General features: G+C 45.4%; 1 protein-coding gene across 3 annotated transcripts in view; it reads left to right on the top strand.

Moving 5' to 3' along the window:
- Positions 1 to 19,216, top strand: part of LOC131664129 (exocyst complex component 8) — a 315,864-nt gene that overhangs the window by 64,952 nt on the left and 231,696 nt on the right. For all 3 annotated transcript variants that reach the window (XM_058935031.1, XM_058935013.1, XM_058935022.1), the window contains one exon: positions 3,770 to 3,917. In XM_058935031.1, the coding sequence (XP_058791014.1) occupies positions 3,770 to 3,917 (148 nt within the window). The remainder of the gene's footprint in view (positions 1 to 3,769; positions 3,918 to 19,216) is intronic.

A 19,216-nucleotide genomic window follows, 5' to 3' on the forward strand; every position in this document is an offset into this window, starting at 1 on the left:
GATCGCGGACACGTACGCTGTGAACTTTAATACAGAACCTGACGATCTCTTTTCGTGACCATTAAATTCAAATACGAATCAGATTAAGCATGTCTCTCTCTCATCTCACCTGCACTATATTACTATCAGCCACATAAATGTGAATCAGCTCAACACATCATCTCATATCATAATATTACAAACAGCTATCTCCACGTGTCATTATGATTTAATAGCTACTACTGAAATATTCTCAACCCCGATATCCCAAACACGCATCTCCAGCTGTTTGATTTCCAATTCTTACGATTTGATCATATAAGCAAAAAAGGTGGAGGCATTGCACTATACATGCGTGATTCGCTGACAATCAGTATTCTATTTAAATCTGATCCGCTCTATGATAATACTCCTGAATAGGAGGATGATTCGTCGCCTCGGCTCCCTCGGTGGTAGGGATATCGTCGTCATCTCGCCTTCGGGTTTCATCTTCTGACAAGGTGTCCTCCCGTCCATAATAAGGTTTAAGGTCTTTGGCGTGGACCAATTCTTTAACCTCTTCCTGTTGGTTGGCAAGGCGGTACGAATTGACTCCGAGTACATTAATGATCCCGTAAGGGCCCACGAATTTCGGCGCTAGCTTTGCGAAATACCCTGTGTCGCACTGGATAGTATGCAGTTTCTTTTCCATACCCAGTCCCCTTCCTTGAATCCCGAAGTCCTATGCTTGGCATTATAATATTTCGCCTGTCTAAGGGATTCATTAGAGGTAATCTCTCGGGCTTTCTAAATAATGAATCGGTTATTCTTCATATGTTCATTCCATTGCCCTATTCGGAACAAGTCTTCCTTCCGGGTTGCAAGCTCGTCCCTTTGTCTACGGAGGGTATTCGGGGCTTCCGGTTGCCTCCCGTAATTGAGCATAGCATGGCTTGTTCCCGTGGAGCTGTGGATAGCAGTATTCAGTGCGAACGCGAGTTCAGGCAAGACTCGGTCCCACTCTTTATGATTCCCGTGCAGGTACGAGGTAATCATCGTCTTCACTGAAAATAACTGAAAATAACCTTGATACGCACTAGTAGCGCCATCTCTCTGACTTTACACGGACTTTTCAAACGACCCTCGTACTTTGACAACCTTCAAAACCTATTGGTGATTACGAGGCAGCTTCCAAAGAGTCGTTCGGTCGGATTCGCACGCGCTTACACTGAATGTTTAAAAACTATCGTCGCGGTGGGCCTTCGTGAGTTAGATTACAGTTTGCTTTATTTTTTATGTGGCATGCGTTCAAAGTGTGCACTACAACACTTATTGCCATCTGGGTCATTGGTTGACTGAGCGTATGGTCAATGTCTAATGGAACCGGCGTTTTAAGCAATCATAAACGCTGCTAGTTCTTTTACGTTAGGCGCCATGTAACGGGGTGTAAATTCCGTTTTATTTCTTTGTCTTACCAGATGCGCAGTCGTACCGGAATGCGCGCGACGAGATCGAAACAATCAAGTTTTGTTAACTAACCGAAGATCAGAAGAGGACGGATGTCAGTCAACCAACTTACTAATAGCAAAGACAACAATAAATTAACGTTTCAATCATACACGAGCTAGTTTATTTTCTATGTAATCTACAATACGATTAGCCCGCGCATTTAGCTTATGCGGCGCGCGCGAAAATCTTACGCATCTGCATTTCGTTTATAGTCTCTCGTTCGCGATATTTTTTTGCATGCTCGCTACCGATTTTCTCATAATCGCCGGTGTGAGGGGAGAGTAATCAAGCGCGGTTGTTTAACAAAAATCGCGACACGAAGCTGGCCAGCTTACCTTGCGTGAACAATCGCACTATCACGGGAGCAGATCAGTATCGCCTCTGGTAGCTTGGATTGCCGTTTCTCCTAATTGGAAAAGAGATCTTCTCCGTCGTCCTGCTAATCCTATCGGATAGATGGATTCCACGACCTCGTGGTAGGCCTGCGATGGCGATTTTGCCGAACACTCGGGAAAACAACAATAGCCACACTTATCGGCGGACTAACCCTCAAATTTTTTAAGATTTTTTTGAAACAATTTTCGACTTTTTGGAAAATCCGGAAAATCCAATTTTCCAAAAATATCTCTGAAAATTCTGAAAAAATTTGATAGTGTTCCTGGACTGGTTTTAAGACTTTTTTGTTCTTAGAAATTTTTTGCTAAAGTCATTTGTTTTTGAGAACAAAATTATTGAAACCTTTAACGAATTGTTTCCGGATTTTCCAAAAAGTCGAAAGTTGTCTAAAAAATTTCTGAAAACATTTGCGAGTATTTCTTGGCCAATTTTAAGACTTTTTTGTTTCTAGAAATTTTTCGCCAGTCTTTAGTTTTCGAGAAAAACGCTTGTGAATTAAAAAAAGAAATTTCTACTTCGCCGCCATTTGAAGATGTACATTTTGGAATTTTTAATTTTTATAAGTCATATTTCAAAAGTTTGAAATGTTTGTGCAAACTCGTGTTCATTTTTGTTGAATAAAAACATGTTATTTTGATAGAAAATTTTATTTTTTAATTTTTCTCGACAATTTTTGCAGTGCTTTTTTTCGAAAAAAAGTCGCCATATTTTTTTTTCTTGAAATTTAATCATCTTTTTGATTTTAGAATCTTGTAGAGCGACCCCAAAAACATAAAGTAAGTCATTTTTAGACATATTCTTGATATTTAAGTACTTTAATAATAATCGCAAAGTAAAGATTCTTGGCTTTTTCGGTGTTAATGGGTTAAGCTGGAAGTTGAGAAGCATGCATCATTCTTTTAATTATCGTTATACACTTATTTGCAAACATGAAACTTGTAAACCTAGCAGCTTTCAATCGTAATGATGACTTTCTAAAAGTTCTTGGCCGTCGCCTGATCTTCCCGATCCTCAACACAGATATCGATTTCTCATGTTATGATTAATTCCTCGCCTAGTCGTTACTTAAAATGCTACAGATTTATGATCTCCAAGCCAATTCATTTTTTTTATTTAACGTCACTCTATTTATGCTCCATCAGTGCTAATCAGCGACGGAGGCTTGCAATGTGTTTGAGAACAAAGCACATGAAACTTTTTTCAGTGGTGGTTGTATCAATTAGCAGGGACTGGGAATCGAACCCGGGCCTACCGGGTGCGAGTCCGTCGCCCTACCGACCGAGCCATTGCAGGCCTCCAATTCATATTTAATATTCAATATGTGTCATATATTTATCATTTTACTAGTCCTGTCCATTAATTTAAATTCATTCACATATTCCATCTCACTAGTATAAGCTCCATATTATTGTTACGAAAATCTTTAGTTCAACTTTTAATATTATGTCAATTCTATGAATTGTGTTAACTAGTCCTTAAGCTCAATATTTACGAACTACCGAACTTTGAAAATTATGTATCAAATTATTGTATTATTCCCTTCAGACGGTGTTATATCCCAAGGAGGAAATAAAGTCATTTTATCTCTCTCTCTTTCTCCACTTGTTCCTTCCTTGCACTGTCCTTTTCTTGCGCCCTCGTAGACCGTTACGTGGGCCGAAAAAGAATTGTCGTCATGCCTGTTTGATCTATTTTCTTATTTGCGACAATTTTGCAAAATTAACGAGCAAAGTCGTTATAATGTATTTATACACAATTTTATATTAATAAATATATACATAACTATAACAATTGTGATTCCATGAAATTATGTTATACATATACCACACACACACACACACACACACACACACACATATATATATGTATATTTAAGAATTGTTTATTCTGTTTCATATTCTTGAAGAAAGAATGGCTTGAAAAATGTGATCAAGCGAAAAAGTTGAAAGTTTCACAAGCTACTCTACCAAATATTGATATTGAGAAGAAATCAGTTGGTGTACAGCAATTCTTCCCAACATCTAGATCAGTACCCTTAGACTTCAATACTATAGGTAATGATTAGTTCAAATATTTTTATTTTACATAATTTTACAATTTTCTGTCATGGTTTGTATACGAGTACTATTTGTAATACTCTGAATGATTATCTCAAACGATCTTAGGTTTCACTACTTTAATAACAAAATTTATCTCACATTTTAAGTGCATTACAATGTTTCTTTTTTTATTTGCCGGAATCTTATCAATATTTATTTTGCTGCTGTAACTAAAATTACTTAGATCCCTTCGAGTTACAGTTTATTACTTAACTATCTTCATATTTATTCACAGTGGAGATATTCGATGCTATCTTGAATGAAATAGCATGTCTAAATAATCATGATTTGTTAGGTTACATTTGAAGTTCTATGGTCTATATTTTTAAATGTAACCTGACTGTATTGAGAAACAATTACTTTTTATAGTTTAGACTTAACTAGAACTTATTTAGTTACCGTATGAATCTCGAGCTCAGGTAGTTACTTTACATTCTTGGGTTCGTCTTTTTCTCAGAACACTACGCGTAACCTACTTTAACATTATTGTATAATAAAGATGCATGCACACACCATTTCGAGCTCGTATTTTTAGAGTTCTAATAGTATCGACGTAATGTTATGCCGATACGTTATTGGTATTTTAATGGTATTTAGTAATATTCATGCCGGTATCTCAGTACATAGTCAGTCAATAAAAGTAAATCAACAGCATATTAACAATTTCCGCAAGAGTGTTGTCAACCATATTGAAAGTTGTAAATTATGTACTGTATAATGTAAGATAGTTTTCTATAGAATTAACAAAATTTTACTTAAATTAAAAATTTATTCATAAAAAGGTCACTTTGATAATAATTTAATCCTGCACAGTGAAAAGTCTTCGAAATGTGACTCCCTCATATTATTACCGTAGTAAAGCATTATGTACCAGTAGAAATTCATATTGACTATGCGAGTTAAATATAAAATGATATTGATTTAACTTCAGAAGCAATGATTATTTGATTTTCAATTAAATGAGGTTGTTTTAAGATCATTTATGATTCTAATAATTTCTGGAACGGATATTCTAAATTTTTGAACAAATATAGAAGTTCCTGTTCAAATGTAAAAATTCGATCGTTAAATGATCTTGACATGACCTTCAATGATAAGAGAAGGCAGGAGGGTGTCCGTTATTAATTTTCTTTAAACTTTGCATACGTATAGAGTATAAAAAATATTACACATATTTTTTCAGTTGCTCATACGGTAATTTAAGGGGTTAAAATAGGGTGTAATGGGGATTTAGACTGTTACAATAAAATTGAAGATAATGAAAGAAAAAATGTGCTTCGATTTAGCTTATTGCAGGATCATACAAAAGTAATACGAGACCCGATCCAGTAGTCCAGATTGCCGTCAGATTTACTGTGATTTCAGCAAGGGTCTGCGGAGAGCGCCGTGAATCGCGCGGCTGAAATTGCGAAAAATAATGGAAAGTGTAGGAAGGGAGAGTCAGGAATGCAAAAGAACTAGCATAAACGACGTGTATGTAAATAAAATATTTATATAAAATTATCAAAATGTACAGGCGTTAAGTAGCGTAGAAGAGCAAGAGAGAAGCGAGCTAGGCAAGAAGAGAGAAGCGAGCTAGGCAAGAAGAGAGAAGCGAGCTAGACAAAGAAAGAGACGAAAAGATCGCCAGGCATAGCCCTTGATAGAGATACAGGCGCACATATAACGATGATGATGGGCGGTTAGCATTATTGCCACCTCGTCTCCGTCGCATGCTAGGAATTGTAATTACTATTGCTTCTTTCACACAAGTGCACCCACTTAAACGCACGGAAAATTAGGCCAGGCCAAACGCAACATGAAAAGCTACAGGGTGAAACGAATCATAGATTGAAAACAAAATGCGCCTTCTCAGCTCGTAGTCAGACAGATTATTACCGGCCCTTTGTCATGCAGCTTTTTGTGGTACGCGGCTCGTCACCCCTCCATGTACACCCACACGCACGCCCCTGCACTACTCTCTCTACTGGCGCTTTCTCGCACCTGTGTTTCAGCTATCGTCTGCTGATGCTGCTAAGACGCATTAAAAATAGAAAATATAAATACTATAGTATTATCATTTAACTTAGCGGGAAGAGAGAGAGACATAACGAGCTGAGATTAAACTTGTTCTAAGCGTTACCAATTATATGTACAGTAACCTTTTATCTTATGTTACGTTATAATAAAATTCGGACAAAAATATATTTATAAATCGCGTTTTCGAGAGCAAGCAAGAAGTTGACACATAGATGCCTGATATGACCGAAATAACAGTTGTTGGTGTATTTCAAAATCGCTATTGAATCAATCATCGAACAGCAAACATAGTATCGATCTATGCAGTTCGCTACTTCGACGGGCCGTTTGAAATACGGCTAAGTATTGTTGCATCTATCGGGGAAAGGCTCGACAATGCAACAAATACTCAGTCGAATTTCTAGGCTATATTACTTTTATCAAGAGAGGAAATAGTCTAAGGTTACTTTTTTCTCACAAGAGAGAAGGTTTTATGAGTTGAGCTCTTAGACTATCATATAGGAGAGAAGGATAGCAGGGCTGACTGAATAATGAAATCAGATCTTAGGAAATGACTAAGTCTTTATTTACAAACAGTGCTCGCAGTGCTAAGGGAGGTAGGATTTGAAGTCCTTTCTTGCCGCAGCGACGAGCGAATTTATACTTGCGAAAGAGGCTCCTTATTACACTTGGTAGCTTCTACAACGCTATTTTCGTTATTTGCACAAATCTTAAACAAGTTTTGTCGCGAAATGGCGCGCGCGAAGTTAAAAGTTGGCGATTTAAAAAATTAAGTCTAAGATGATGATTTTTTTAGTATAAATCATTTTTCAAGGAAAAATCGCCTCTAGTTATAAACGATTAAAGATAAATAAGTAAATAGCACAAAATTTACAATAAAATTATTGGAATTTTGTTTACCAAAAAGTGACTTATGATACGCGGAACCTTATTTAAAATCAAAATCACCAATTTAACAAACAGTTTTTGAATAATAATTGAATAATGAATTCGCAAATCATTCTTTTTGTTATTATAAAATCAACAATTCTAATTATAGTAATTTTACATGTATGTAGAGTTGAATCGCTATCTCGCAACGCAATTTTAAATGTTTAAATAAGTTATACAACTTTTATTTATTGATAACTCTGTTAAATTTCAGTTATGAAAGTGTCAAATTCTTGCTTCTCTTTCTTAACGTGCTAGGATCGCTGTTATATATTCAAATTCACATCATATTTATTTATTGCAAAATACTAGTGATAGTTACTTGTAAATTAAATTAACTTAACAAATACGTATTAAATGATCATAATAACTTGAAATTCGAAATTAGCGCATTGAAACTGACTGAAAAATGCTTTTGTTCGTTGGGGAGTCTGGCTGCCTCCTGCAATAGTGACCCATGTCTCTGCGAAGAATGTTTCCAAATGGTCTGATATTTGGCCTGTTAGCCAGGATCCATTTTTTAAGATTTTACTTAATATCCTTCATGGTATTGGATGTAAGAAATGTTTGAGATTATAAGGCATGACTTTCTCAATTATAGCGCTCTCCGAAAATAACGACTAATTGCGCTTTAGTATACTAACTTTAAAAAATTGATGGTTTTTTCTTTAAATATACCGCTTGGCATTCATTTATTAGCTTTTTGCACAGAACTCATGGACATACATATGCTTATTTTTGTTCATATTTGCAATATAAACAAAAATTCTATTACATTATTATTAAATATAAAAATATATTAAATATTAAATATTTGATATATTTAATTTTTAATATTAAATATTTAATATATTTAATTTTAAATATTAAATACTATATTAAATATCGTCGCTGATTAGCACTGATGGAGCATAAATAGAGCGACGTTAAACAAAATAAAATTAAAAAAAAAATCCTACCTACCGACTGACGCTAACTGTTTGTTAACGTCGTTGCACTAGTGTCTCTTGTGCGTGTCCCTTGTCAACCTCATCAACTCATCAGCAATGTCATCCTGGAAAAATTTCGGAATTTCAAACACAAACGTATTATTTTGTCGTCAAAGTACCCACAAAATTACTATCGAACCGCTAACGAGTTACGCGCTCATAAACTTTAGTGCTCATTCTCAATTAAAAATGCTAATTATGAAGTTTCATACTAATGAAATTTTAACCATTGTACTTCAAATCTACTTTATTATTGAAAAATTATTTATATATTCTACTTCAGTTAATCAGGAAACTAGTTAAATTATTTAAATTATCATCTATAATGAAAAATACTAGTTAATTGAATATGTTAATCGAGATATACAGGGTGATTCTAAAACATTGAATGAATTTTATATCACTGGATTCATCAAAAAAATTGTTTAAGATAAAATTATTCAGAAAAATTTTTGATAATTAGATAATGAGAGAATTAATTTTAAAGAACAACCAATGAGCGGCTGGCTTTAGAATATAGAATGTAGCGTGGTGAGTGGGGAGCTGCAGGAGGATTGACATGCGCGCACCACAGCCGACTGAAAATGGTCCACAATTACATTGATAGGCGTTATGAATTTCGCTTTCTATCAGCAATTTTCAGCAACTCAACAACTGGAAATAAATTGACTGGAATTTGCGCTCAATACGGTTATCATTTTTAGATTTCTTTGTGCTGATGCGACTTTGGACTCCATATGAAAAACCAAGTAGTTTCAAAAATTATGTTAGATAGCGTCAAACAAACTATGCTATTCATAGACAAGTTGAGAAAAATATTCAAATTTTTTCTTGTGTTATTTGCTATTGCTAAATTATTCAAAAATTAAACTATATTATATATAAACTAAATTCTCTATTTATTCCAAATGATCACATTTTAGTTTCTCTTGATGTCTCATCCCTGTTTACTAATATTCCGGAAAGTCTGACTATCAAAAGTTTAGATAAACGGTTTATCCAAATCCATTTTAATTTTAAGATTCCATTTACTGATATTGTTGATGGTTGTTAAGTGACAACTTTTAAATTCAATTTTTTATATGTATTAGTATTATGTATAATTGCGCCGCGCGTATTAGTCATACGCATTCAGCGCGTTCGGTTACGTGTGTTCGTTATTCATACGTGTGGGCGGTTCGGTGGCCGCGTCGTAATGCAATGACGGCGTAGTAACACTCTCGCGCCGCATTACTGTATCGCCCACGCCTAACGAATCAGTCTCGAGCCAGAGTTAATCACGTCCAGTCGTGTTACAGTTCAAATCCTCTTCAGAATTACGTACAATTTTTATTCGTTTTTTTTTTACAGTTTTCATCTCAGTTTCTTATCAACCAGTTTCTATTATTATTATTTCCTAAAACCAGTATATTTATATTCTTTTCATCAGTGATTAACGTATACCCGTGACGAAAGTAATAGGAACAATAAACGTATTATTATATATATATATTGTAACGGGGTAACACCGTTTAATTATATTTTTATTCGCGCGACTTTGTTGAAAGGGCGAATGTAATAATCTATGCTCAAAATTTAGTCCGGAGAGCATGCGGAGACAGGCGTCAGTCAATCGGTAATTCTAATTAACCTATAAGAAAGTGAGTGGAAGCAAAAGAAGTAAGCGAGTCGAAAAACACTTGTTAGTAACACGAACAGAACCTTTTATTATCACTCAAATACTACATAAGGTCGGCCCGCGGGTTTGTTTACATCGACGCTCGCTCATCGACAACACGTATTGTCGGGACGCTCGCTGCTCTTTGTTATTAGAGCCGTTACATGCACGCTTCGAATGCCGGAAATTAATCGTTAATCATGCAATCGCGGTCGTGAGATTAAGCTGGCCAGCTTACCTTATTATTGCAAGCGTACGGAGCGGACGATAAATAGTCGCACTGCGCGGAACTGTTTTGTTTATTTTCGCAGGTCGCGAATTCGCGCACACGCGGTTTCGCCCTCGATGGCGAAACCTCGCACACTCTCCTTCGGCGGCTCGTGTCCCTTCCCTCTGCAGACGTATGGCACCACGTCAACGGCGGTTACTGTCCTGGCACTGGGCTGAATGTTCCTCCCTTATTGTATTAGTGTTAATGGCACGTGGATCGGCGATAGCGAAAACAAAAGCGGGCGAACGCAATGATGGTCAGTGCTTCACTGGTTCGGTTTCAATCGCGCGCGTTCCGTCTGCCCGCGCGCCGAATTCCATCGTTACGTATTTCCTCCCCCCGGTAGGTGCTGCCCTCCCAGGCAGCAATTAAGTTAGGTTATCAACGCTAATTTGACGTTTACCGTCACAGCCCCCTTTCAGTCTGGACCCACGGGATCCTTGACGATAATTCCATTAGCGCTGTCCCTTCCGAGGAGGAGAAGAGGAAGGATAATAAAGGGTCATAGTCTATGTGATGTTTAATTTTATTCTTTATTATATCGCAGGGCGAGATATCGGTGGCCCTGCCCACGGGGGCAGGGAAGGATCACCTAGCTGGTCTCGGTGACATTTCCTCTCCCTGGTCGTTGAGTGGAGGACGGCCGCGCGCCTCCCATCCCAGCCTCTCCTGGACCAGGTCGGCGTGCCGTCGCACGCGGGGGCAGCGATCCGTGCGGGTCACCCCGGGGTAATGGCACACGTTGCACCCTTCCCACTGTGCGCGGGATAGGGTGCCCCGCGGGAGGCCTCGTTCTCTGGGGGTCAGCGGCAACCCGTCCCTGCGGTTCGGGGCGGACCACAACGGTCTTTCGACCGTGGGGTCCTCACCCGCGGGCCCCACCACCACATTAATGAGGATGGGCCCCGTTGCTTGACCCCCTTGGCTGCCATCTACGTTTACCACCAGGTTTACCCCGCACGTCTGTGAGCCCTGGCGCGAAGTGGCTCCCGACCTGATCTCCGGAGCCGTTAGCCTGGCTCCGACGATCGGAGACTGGGAGTGGCCAATGCGGAGGTCACTCGCCGGGCCCTCGAGGGCCTGGCGGTGACGCCGCTGCACTTCTTTAAGTGCCGACGCGAACTGGCGACGGCGGGACACCACCTTATCCCAGTGGTCCATATCGTCTGGGTGGTGTCCCGCGGCCGCGTACGCGTCGTATTCGGCGTACACGGCCCGTTGGAGGGCGTTGAGGGTCGCCCAGCCTTGTTCGACTTCCCTCAACCCCTCAACTATTTCCTCCCAGGTCCGTTCGCCAGACGGGGGTGTCTGGCTAATGAACCTGGGGCGCCAGGTCGCGTCGGTGGCACCCTCCTCCGTCTGGGTGCCAACGGATGACGTCGGAGCCTTCAGCGGGATAGATCCCGCTGGGGGCCCGGGCAGCGGCGTGGTATCGCCGCGCGCGATGCCGGGAGTCGTCGACGGTATCGCGGTAGGATCCGCTGTCGGGAGCTCTTCGATGAGCACGGATGACGAGCTCTCGTGAGCTCGTACCCGTGCTCGTTCCTCCTCCTCGGGAGGGCGGGACCCAAGTCCAAGCCGATGAGGGCGGCTGCCGCTTACTCGAATTGTTCGAGCGTGATCTGCATCCTGTAATAATCCAACAAGTTAGTATCCTGAATAGTTTTGGATATCGAAGGTGGGCGCCTGTTCGGCTGCCTAGGGCCTTCGTCGCCGGAGTCGAAGGTGGGGTCCTTGGCGTCGGTCTCCCAGGTCCTTCGTTCGCCGTGTCTCATGCATTCACGGTTGTCGTTTTCGGTGGTCTGCCTCTCTTCCTTTTCCCGATGATGGGAGGAGGGGCTCGAGTAGTCTGTCGGTGTTGTGTAGTGTGTGTGGTTCGCGTGCACTTACGAGGTCTTCCTCGTGGGCGCTTCGTCGCGTTAGTAGGAGAGGTATTTAGTGGGACTCGGCTGGGGGGACCACGACAAGTACGGCGAGGTGAGCTCGGAGTTGTCGCGTCGTCATTTCGGAGTGATTGTCCGCAGTGTCGGCGCTCCCGTTTCCTTGTATCATTGTATCGCTCGCATTGGGCGGGACGCTTATCGCCTCGGTTCCCTCGGTGGTAGAGGTCTCGTCGTCATCTCGTGGTCGGATTCCATCTTCCGGTATATCGTCATCTCGCCCATAATAGGGTTTGAGGTCCTTAGCGTGTATCAGCTCCGTGACCTCTTCCTGTTGGTTGGCGAGGCGATATGAGTTGGCGCCGAGCATCTTCGTGACGATACAGGGGCCTATGAACTTCGGTGCTAGCTTCGCGGAAATGCCCTGCGCCGCGCAGGACAGTACGCGATTCCTTTTTCACACCCAATCCCCTTCTTTAAACCTGTGGTCCCTGCGCTTAGCGTTGTAATACCTTGCCTGCCTCAGGGACTCATCTGAAGCGCTCTCGTGAGCCTGCTGAACGGCGGAACGGCTATTCTGCATGTGCTCGTTCCATTGCCCGATTCGAAGCAAACTCTCCTCTTGCGCGGCGAGCTCGTCCATCCGTTTCCGAAGGGTATTCGGGGCTCCCGGTTGTCTGCTGTAGTTGAGCATGGCAGGGCTGACCCCGGTGGAACTATGGACGGCCGTGTTCAATGTTCCCATTCTCTGTGATTCCCTTGCGGATACGATGTTATCATCGTTTTCAAGGTACGGTTAACCCTTTCCGTAGGGTTACCCTGCGGGGTATAGGTTGGGGTGAAGGTCTGTTTTACCCCCTGATCTCTTAGGTACCCGTCTACCAACTGGTTGCGGAACTCGGTACCATTGTCGGACAAGAAGATCTTTGGCGTACCGAAACGTAGGATTACCCGTTCCCGGAGTTCCTTCACTATCGTCTTGCCGTTAGCACTACGTATGGGTATACATTCGACCCATCGTGTGAATACGTCGATGAATACTAGGACGTATTCGTGCCCTCGAGGGCTCTTCGGAAAGGGTCCGGCAATATCGCCCGCGACCACTTGCCAAGGCATAGACCACGTTCGGTCCTGCATGAGCCCGCGCGGCGGTCGCTGCTCGACCTTGCACTGTTGGCAGACCTGGCACTTTTGGACGTATCCCTTAACATCCGTGTACATTCCCGGCCAGTAATAGGATTGGGCGACGCGGGCGAAGGTCTTCTCGCGTCCCAAGTGTCCTGCCGTCTCTAGTTCGTGATTCTCGAACAACACCACTTTGCGTTCCTCCGGGGGCACGACGAGTTTCCATTCGTCGCCGTATCCGTCTTCTTCTTGGTGGTCGTAGTTCGGCTTTCGGTGATACATCACCCGGCCGACAACCTTCCAATTCGGGTTTCTGGGTGGCTCTCGACGCGCCGGAATTGATCCGTGTACCAGGCGCTGTCCCTTGACTTCGGCTGGTCCATTGCGCCAACCTCTGCCTTCGTGGGCTCAAAAGCGCGTGATAAGGCGTCGGCAACACATTGTCTGCCCCCTTTCGGTATTCGATCTCGAAAGTATGGCCTTGAAGTTGTAAGGCCCATCGGGCGAGACGTCTAATTGGGTTCTTCAGGTTGTATAGCCATTTTAGACTATTGTGGTCAGTCACCACCTTGAACCGGTACGCCTCTATGTATGGGCGGAATTTTTGGATGGCCCACACGACCGCCAAGCACTCGCGTTCCGTAGCTGAGTAGTTTGGCTCAGCCGGATTAAGGACTCTGCTAGCGTACTCTATGATTCGGTCTCCGTCTCCTACTTTTTGTATCAGGACGGCACCAATTCCTGTGGCGCTAGCATCTGTCTCCAGCACGTACTGCCCATCGGGTTCCGGTAATCCGAAGGGATATCATGAGTGCCTTAAGTTTAGCAAAGGCTTGTTCTTGGTCCTCTCCTCACACATATTCGCTCTTTTTTCCTGTTAACCTCGTTAACGGTTGAGCGTGCGTGGCGAAGTCGCTCAAGAATCTGCGGTACCATGAAGCAACCCCCAGGAAGGTGCGTAGCTGTCGCACGTTTCCTGGTCGTGGGTACTCCACGATAGAGCGCACCTTTTCAGGGTCTGGTCTGATACCCTCGCGGTTGATCAACAGGCCCAGGTACTTGGCTTCAGACTTGCAGAAGATACTCTTCTCTCGATTAATCGAGAGGCCAGCTTTGCACAACCTGTCCAATACGGTTTTTAAGTGTCGTAGGTGATCCTCGAAATTGGACGATACCACTATTATATCGTCCAAATAGGCGAAAGCCAATTCGCCTAGTTCGGGGCCGATCACGCTATCGATCAACCGTTGGAAGGTGGCGCCGGCGTACGAGAGGCCCAACGGCATCCGTACGAACTGGTAATGTCCCAGTCCGGGTACGGTAAAGGCCGTAATTGGCCGAGATTCGGTCTTGAGTGGAATCTGGTGATACGCGCTGCTGAGGTCGAGCGTCGATATATAGCGTGCGTTTCGCAAACGCCTTAATATATCTTGCATAAACGGTAGGGGATACGCATTCGGTTCGGTGACCTTGTTGACCTTTCTGAAGTCAATACAAAATCTGTACGAACCGTCCTTCTTGCGTATCATAACCACTGGGCTTGACTAGCCACTGTCCACTGGTTCGATTACCCCTTGGGTTAACATTTCCCTTACTAGTCTATGCATCTCCTGCTCGACCTTGTGCGATACCGGGTAATATCGCTGTTTGATTGGCTTCGTATCACCAACTCGAATCTCGTGCTCAATGCCTGCTGCACATCCCAAGCCCGCAGGGGCTTGCGATAGGGCCTCATCGACGGTCTTCTGCAGTATCGCCTGTTGGGTTGCCGTTACCTCGGCTAGTCCGATTGTAGCTAATCTCGGACCAGCCTCCAAGCTAGCTACTTCTAGCTCCATTTTGGCTTGTGATCCCTTGAACAGCAACGTGTTATCGTCGGGATCAAGTCCCGCTCTGAACAACCTGACGAAGTTCACTCCTAAAATACATTCCTCGACGAGGGTAGGGAGGATGGCTACTCTCGTCGGCATCGTCAATCCTCCCACGGTGTATGGCAGCAGGGCGTGACCGACGATCGTTAACTTACGACCGTCTGATAGTCCTGCTGTACCCGTGTGGGTGGTGTCCAATCTGACGCCTAGCACAGACGCTATTTCTAGAGCATTACTACCCATGGCTGTGGTGGAGGCCCCTGGATCATAGAGGGCCCGTATCTGGAAATCCCCTATTTTCATCGGTAGCCACCAACGCGTCTCCTGTTCCAGGGAATATCGGGAAACAGTGCGACGGGGGAGAGGGAGGGGAAAAATAATCGACAGGTATTTCTCCGGTCTCGCACTGTCGCCAGCGGCGCGCAGTCAGCCGAGACAACGTATGCAGCTTTTATTTATTTTCGTTGGGCGCCAGCTACCGTGCTCTCGCGTTAGGAGAGCAGGTAGCGCTGCAACGTTGGCTGGTCTCGGCAAAGTCCTGCTGGTCGCTGTGAGGGTCGGGTGGTTTCCCCGCTGCCTCCCTCCTCGTCGCCGTCGGTGCTCTGCGCGCGTGGCCGGCTATCACCTGTGAAGGATGAAGCGGGAGCGCGAAGTCCTAGGCCACGAGTTCGTTCGAGTCTAAAGCGGGGAGACGTATCGAGCGAAAGGGGAAAGGGGGGCAACGGGTGGTTTACAGGGCCACCCACGGCTGCGGCTCGTTCGGTTAGCTAGGTGTAGTTCGGGGCATGGCGGCTCCTAATCCAGAAGCGGGTACATCGAGGGGGGCGTCACAGGGGCGCCCCGAATGACGGACTAGTAGTTTAGGGGATAGCTCCTTCCCTGGACTGGTGGCGTGGTGGCCGCGACGGCGGCTATCGGCTAGGTGACAATGGGGGTATTCGCGCACGCGCTTACCGATCTCAAACCGATCGCGAAGGCTACGGGGGATGAGGCGATCAAGTGGGTGTAGTCAGTAACAAGTCGGATGTAAAGGTAATTCAGATTTATTATGCAAAAGAAAACTTCCCAGGTCAGCCCCAGTGATCTATCCCTCGCGATGGTCAGCCTGGTCTAGGTTACTGGGGGACGCGAGTGGCGTACTACGACGCGAAGTCGATCTAGGCAGACAATAATTCGGTTGAATACTTCGGACTTCGGATACGATTACACGATGTCGGTTTGTTTATTCGCGACGAAAATTCCAGCTCGTTCGAAGCAAATGCGCTCAGGAATTCGGTCGGTCGCGCGAAGGTTTGTTATTGTTCACGGCGTTGTTGGCACTTTGTAGCGACGATCGCGAACAAAATAAGGACGACAATGTATGTCCGAATTCTGCCGGTCAAACGAAGGTCTAGCACGACTCGTGTAATGTTTAGGTCGACTCGGGAAAGGAATTCATAGACGCGCACTCTAAGGAAGCCCGTTTCTCGGATGACAACAGTACGGCGACGCGCAAAACTATGCTCGGAAGGTCGGCGGCGAAAACATGTACAGCAACGGCAACGGGCGCGCGAAGGTTATACGGCATACCCGCGCGCGGACATTCGGCGATCATGCGACAATTTCAGATGCGGGACAATGAAACGACGTGACAAAGAAAAACTCGGAGAAAACGGCAAACATAGATGATCGCGAGGCGTAATGCGCGCGAAGGTCATACGGCACTCCCGAAACCGCGAGCGTTCGGTAATCACGCGACAACTTCGTCTTGCGGACAATGACAATACAACGGCTCGACAAAGAGATTTTCGGAAGTCAGCAATGAATAAGCGCGAATGTCATATCATCGAACGCGCAAAGGTCGTACGGCACTCCCGAAACACGGCGGTCGGCAATGCGCGGCAATCTCGCGATCATCGGTCATGCAAAAGAAAATCAGTAGTAGGAAAAGGTACTTACTCCTGTCAAATTTTCGAGCAATTACTGTCGCGGCTACGGCCGCCAAGGCCGCTGTAGCAGCCGCTACTATTGTCGTTTGCGTCGCCGTTATTGCTACTGTTGCTGCTTCGCTAATCTATCACTATCTTTCTATCGCTGCTTTTGATACTATTTTCTCTACTTCTCACTACTTCACTACTTCACTGCTTCACTACTTCACTACTCTCACTACTTCACTACTTCACTGCTTCACTACTTCACTACTCTCACTACTTCTTTTCTGTTCTCACTCTTCGCTTCTATTTCTCGCTGCTATCTTTCGCTTCTATTTTCGCTTCTAATTTTCACTTCTCTGCTTCCATCTGCTTTCTCTGCTTCTATCTGCTTTCTCTCTGCTTTCTATCTGCTTCTCGAGTACCGCGCGTCAGCGAGGCTCGGCGGGAACTTCTCACCGTCGAGGCTTAACGGTTACTGGCGCGCTGTTTTTCGGCGACGCGCCGCTTCTCCTAGCTTACTTCCCCTTAGTTATTGTCTATTGGCTAGCTTGTTGCTAAGCCGGGTCTCAGCGCCGTCTATATCAATACCTTTTGCCCGCGCAATTTGTTTATTGGTCAGTTCTTCGCGACTAATTTGCCTACTGGTCGCGAAGATAGCGTTGGTTTTCACTCATTAGTCCAACCACCCCTAAGCCGATAACGATTGGCCGGTCAGATGGTGTCGCTTGTCTATCCTCTTCTATCCACCGCTCGTTGGTCTTACCGATTCCCCTCGCTCGCTTCCGATCGGTCTAGCATCGGCGGTCTCGCTCGCTCTCACGCGCTCGGTCGCTCCTACTTCTAGTCTAGCTAGGCCTGCCTTAACTAACGAGGGCTTGCGATCAGCTGATCGCGGCTGGAAACTTTAAGGGCTTCTAGCTCCCCGGGGGAGTGTCGGATCGGGTCGTGAGTGCGTGAGGGGTTGTACGCGAGCGTAAGGGTCGTGCGAATCGGTCAGGGAGGCTTCTAGAGGTCATAGTTCGCGAGATCCGGGAGTGCGTGGGCGGGTGTATGCGGTCGTGGCTGTTCTGCTGCATCGTGCCGGCTTTGCTCCTTATACATCGTAGCGCTAGCCACTGTGCTGTCGCGTGGTCGAGTGACGTCACTTGTCGTCCGAGCCCCCTTGGTTCGGACGATCGGAGTTTCCATGGGGTTACGTTTCGACGATTTATCTGCCTTTGCCCGTGCCCCCGAGGGAGTGTGCGATCCATACGCTACCGCCTCGGCTGGTCTAGGGTCTCTGGCTTTATTAACGTCATTACCCTTCTTCTCCGCCTGCACTCTACCACCGCGCTCATCTTTGGCGTCACTGAGGGAGTTCTCGCTCTCGTCGCTCAACACGCTCGCTACTAGCGGCGCGGGCCGTGTTGACGAAGGCCGCGAGATCTCTTCAACGGGGTTTGGGTTACGGGATGAAGGAGCGGGGTCAACCCCAACTAACCACTCCTTGGCTCGTTTCCCTTATTGCATTGGGGACAGAACTTCCTGTAGTACCCCAGTAGGCCACACTCGGCGCATTTGATCGGCCCTGCGAACTCTCTTCCTCGTCTGCGGGGAGTCTCCGGCCTCCTGGCTCGGTCCTCGGAAGTCGGGTTTTTACCGGCGCGAATATCCTTTATCCCCTCCGATATCTCCTTGAGTGACAGCAGCATCTGGTTCACTACATCGGAGGATAGGACTTTCTTTTCGCCATCGACCGATTCAAAGCTAGGGTTAGGTGTCGCCCCCGAGGGCGTCAGCGTGTAGACGACCTGGTGCGTCACCTTCTCGAGTACCTTCTCCATACGGTCCAACCTATCATTGACTTCCGGTTTGTCACCGGACATAGATGCCACCTTTCCCTTATGACCCTTGCTCGCGTCGGTGCGGGGGTGGTACGCCAACTCAGGATATAGAGTCGACTGAGGGTCTGGTACCGTCCGCTCCATCCTTCGCTGATGCAAGTTATTTTAGGCCGCCGTGGCCAGGTCGTTCAGGGTCCGTACGGAGTCTACTTCCGATCTCCGTATTTGGCTCTGGATTTCCGGGAGGAGGTTAGCGTGTAACAGGTCTAGTTGGCATTCAGGTGTCATCGGTGGGTTCAGTCGCTTCATCCGGCCCATAATGTTGGCGATGTAGACGTTCGCGGGTTCGTCTGGGCCCTGATATCGGCCTTGAACCTCTTTCGTTAGACGCTGCTGTTGTTGCCTGCTGGTCCCAAACCAGGCTCTTGCGTCTGCCTCGAAGTCCGCGTAGGAGAACCATTCATTTCGTATTGCCTCGTACCAGACGAGGGCGGGACCGACGAGTAGCTCGGATACTGCCAGGAGCATCTCGTCCTCCGTAAGTCCCGCGCTGTTCCTCGAGCTGTCCAGCCTTGACAAGAAGGTGTCAACGCTCGCATTGCCCTCTCCGGAGAATCTGAGCTTCCATCCTCGGACAATGCGGTCGACGTCTCTTGTTATCGACCACGGGTTTGACGTCTGGTGGGATGACATGCTCGGCGGATGGTTGTCCACTTCAGCATTAACTCCACCGAGTTGATGCTGTCCACCCTCTCCGAAAGGGGGCGTCCGGTGGG

The sequence above is a fragment of the Phymastichus coffea genome, unplaced genomic scaffold (assembly GCF_024137745.1).
Source record: "Phymastichus coffea isolate CEN01 unplaced genomic scaffold, Cenicafe_Pcof_1.1 PCOF00003, whole genome shotgun sequence".
NCBI lineage: Eukaryota > Metazoa > Arthropoda > Insecta > Hymenoptera > Eulophidae > Phymastichus > Phymastichus coffea.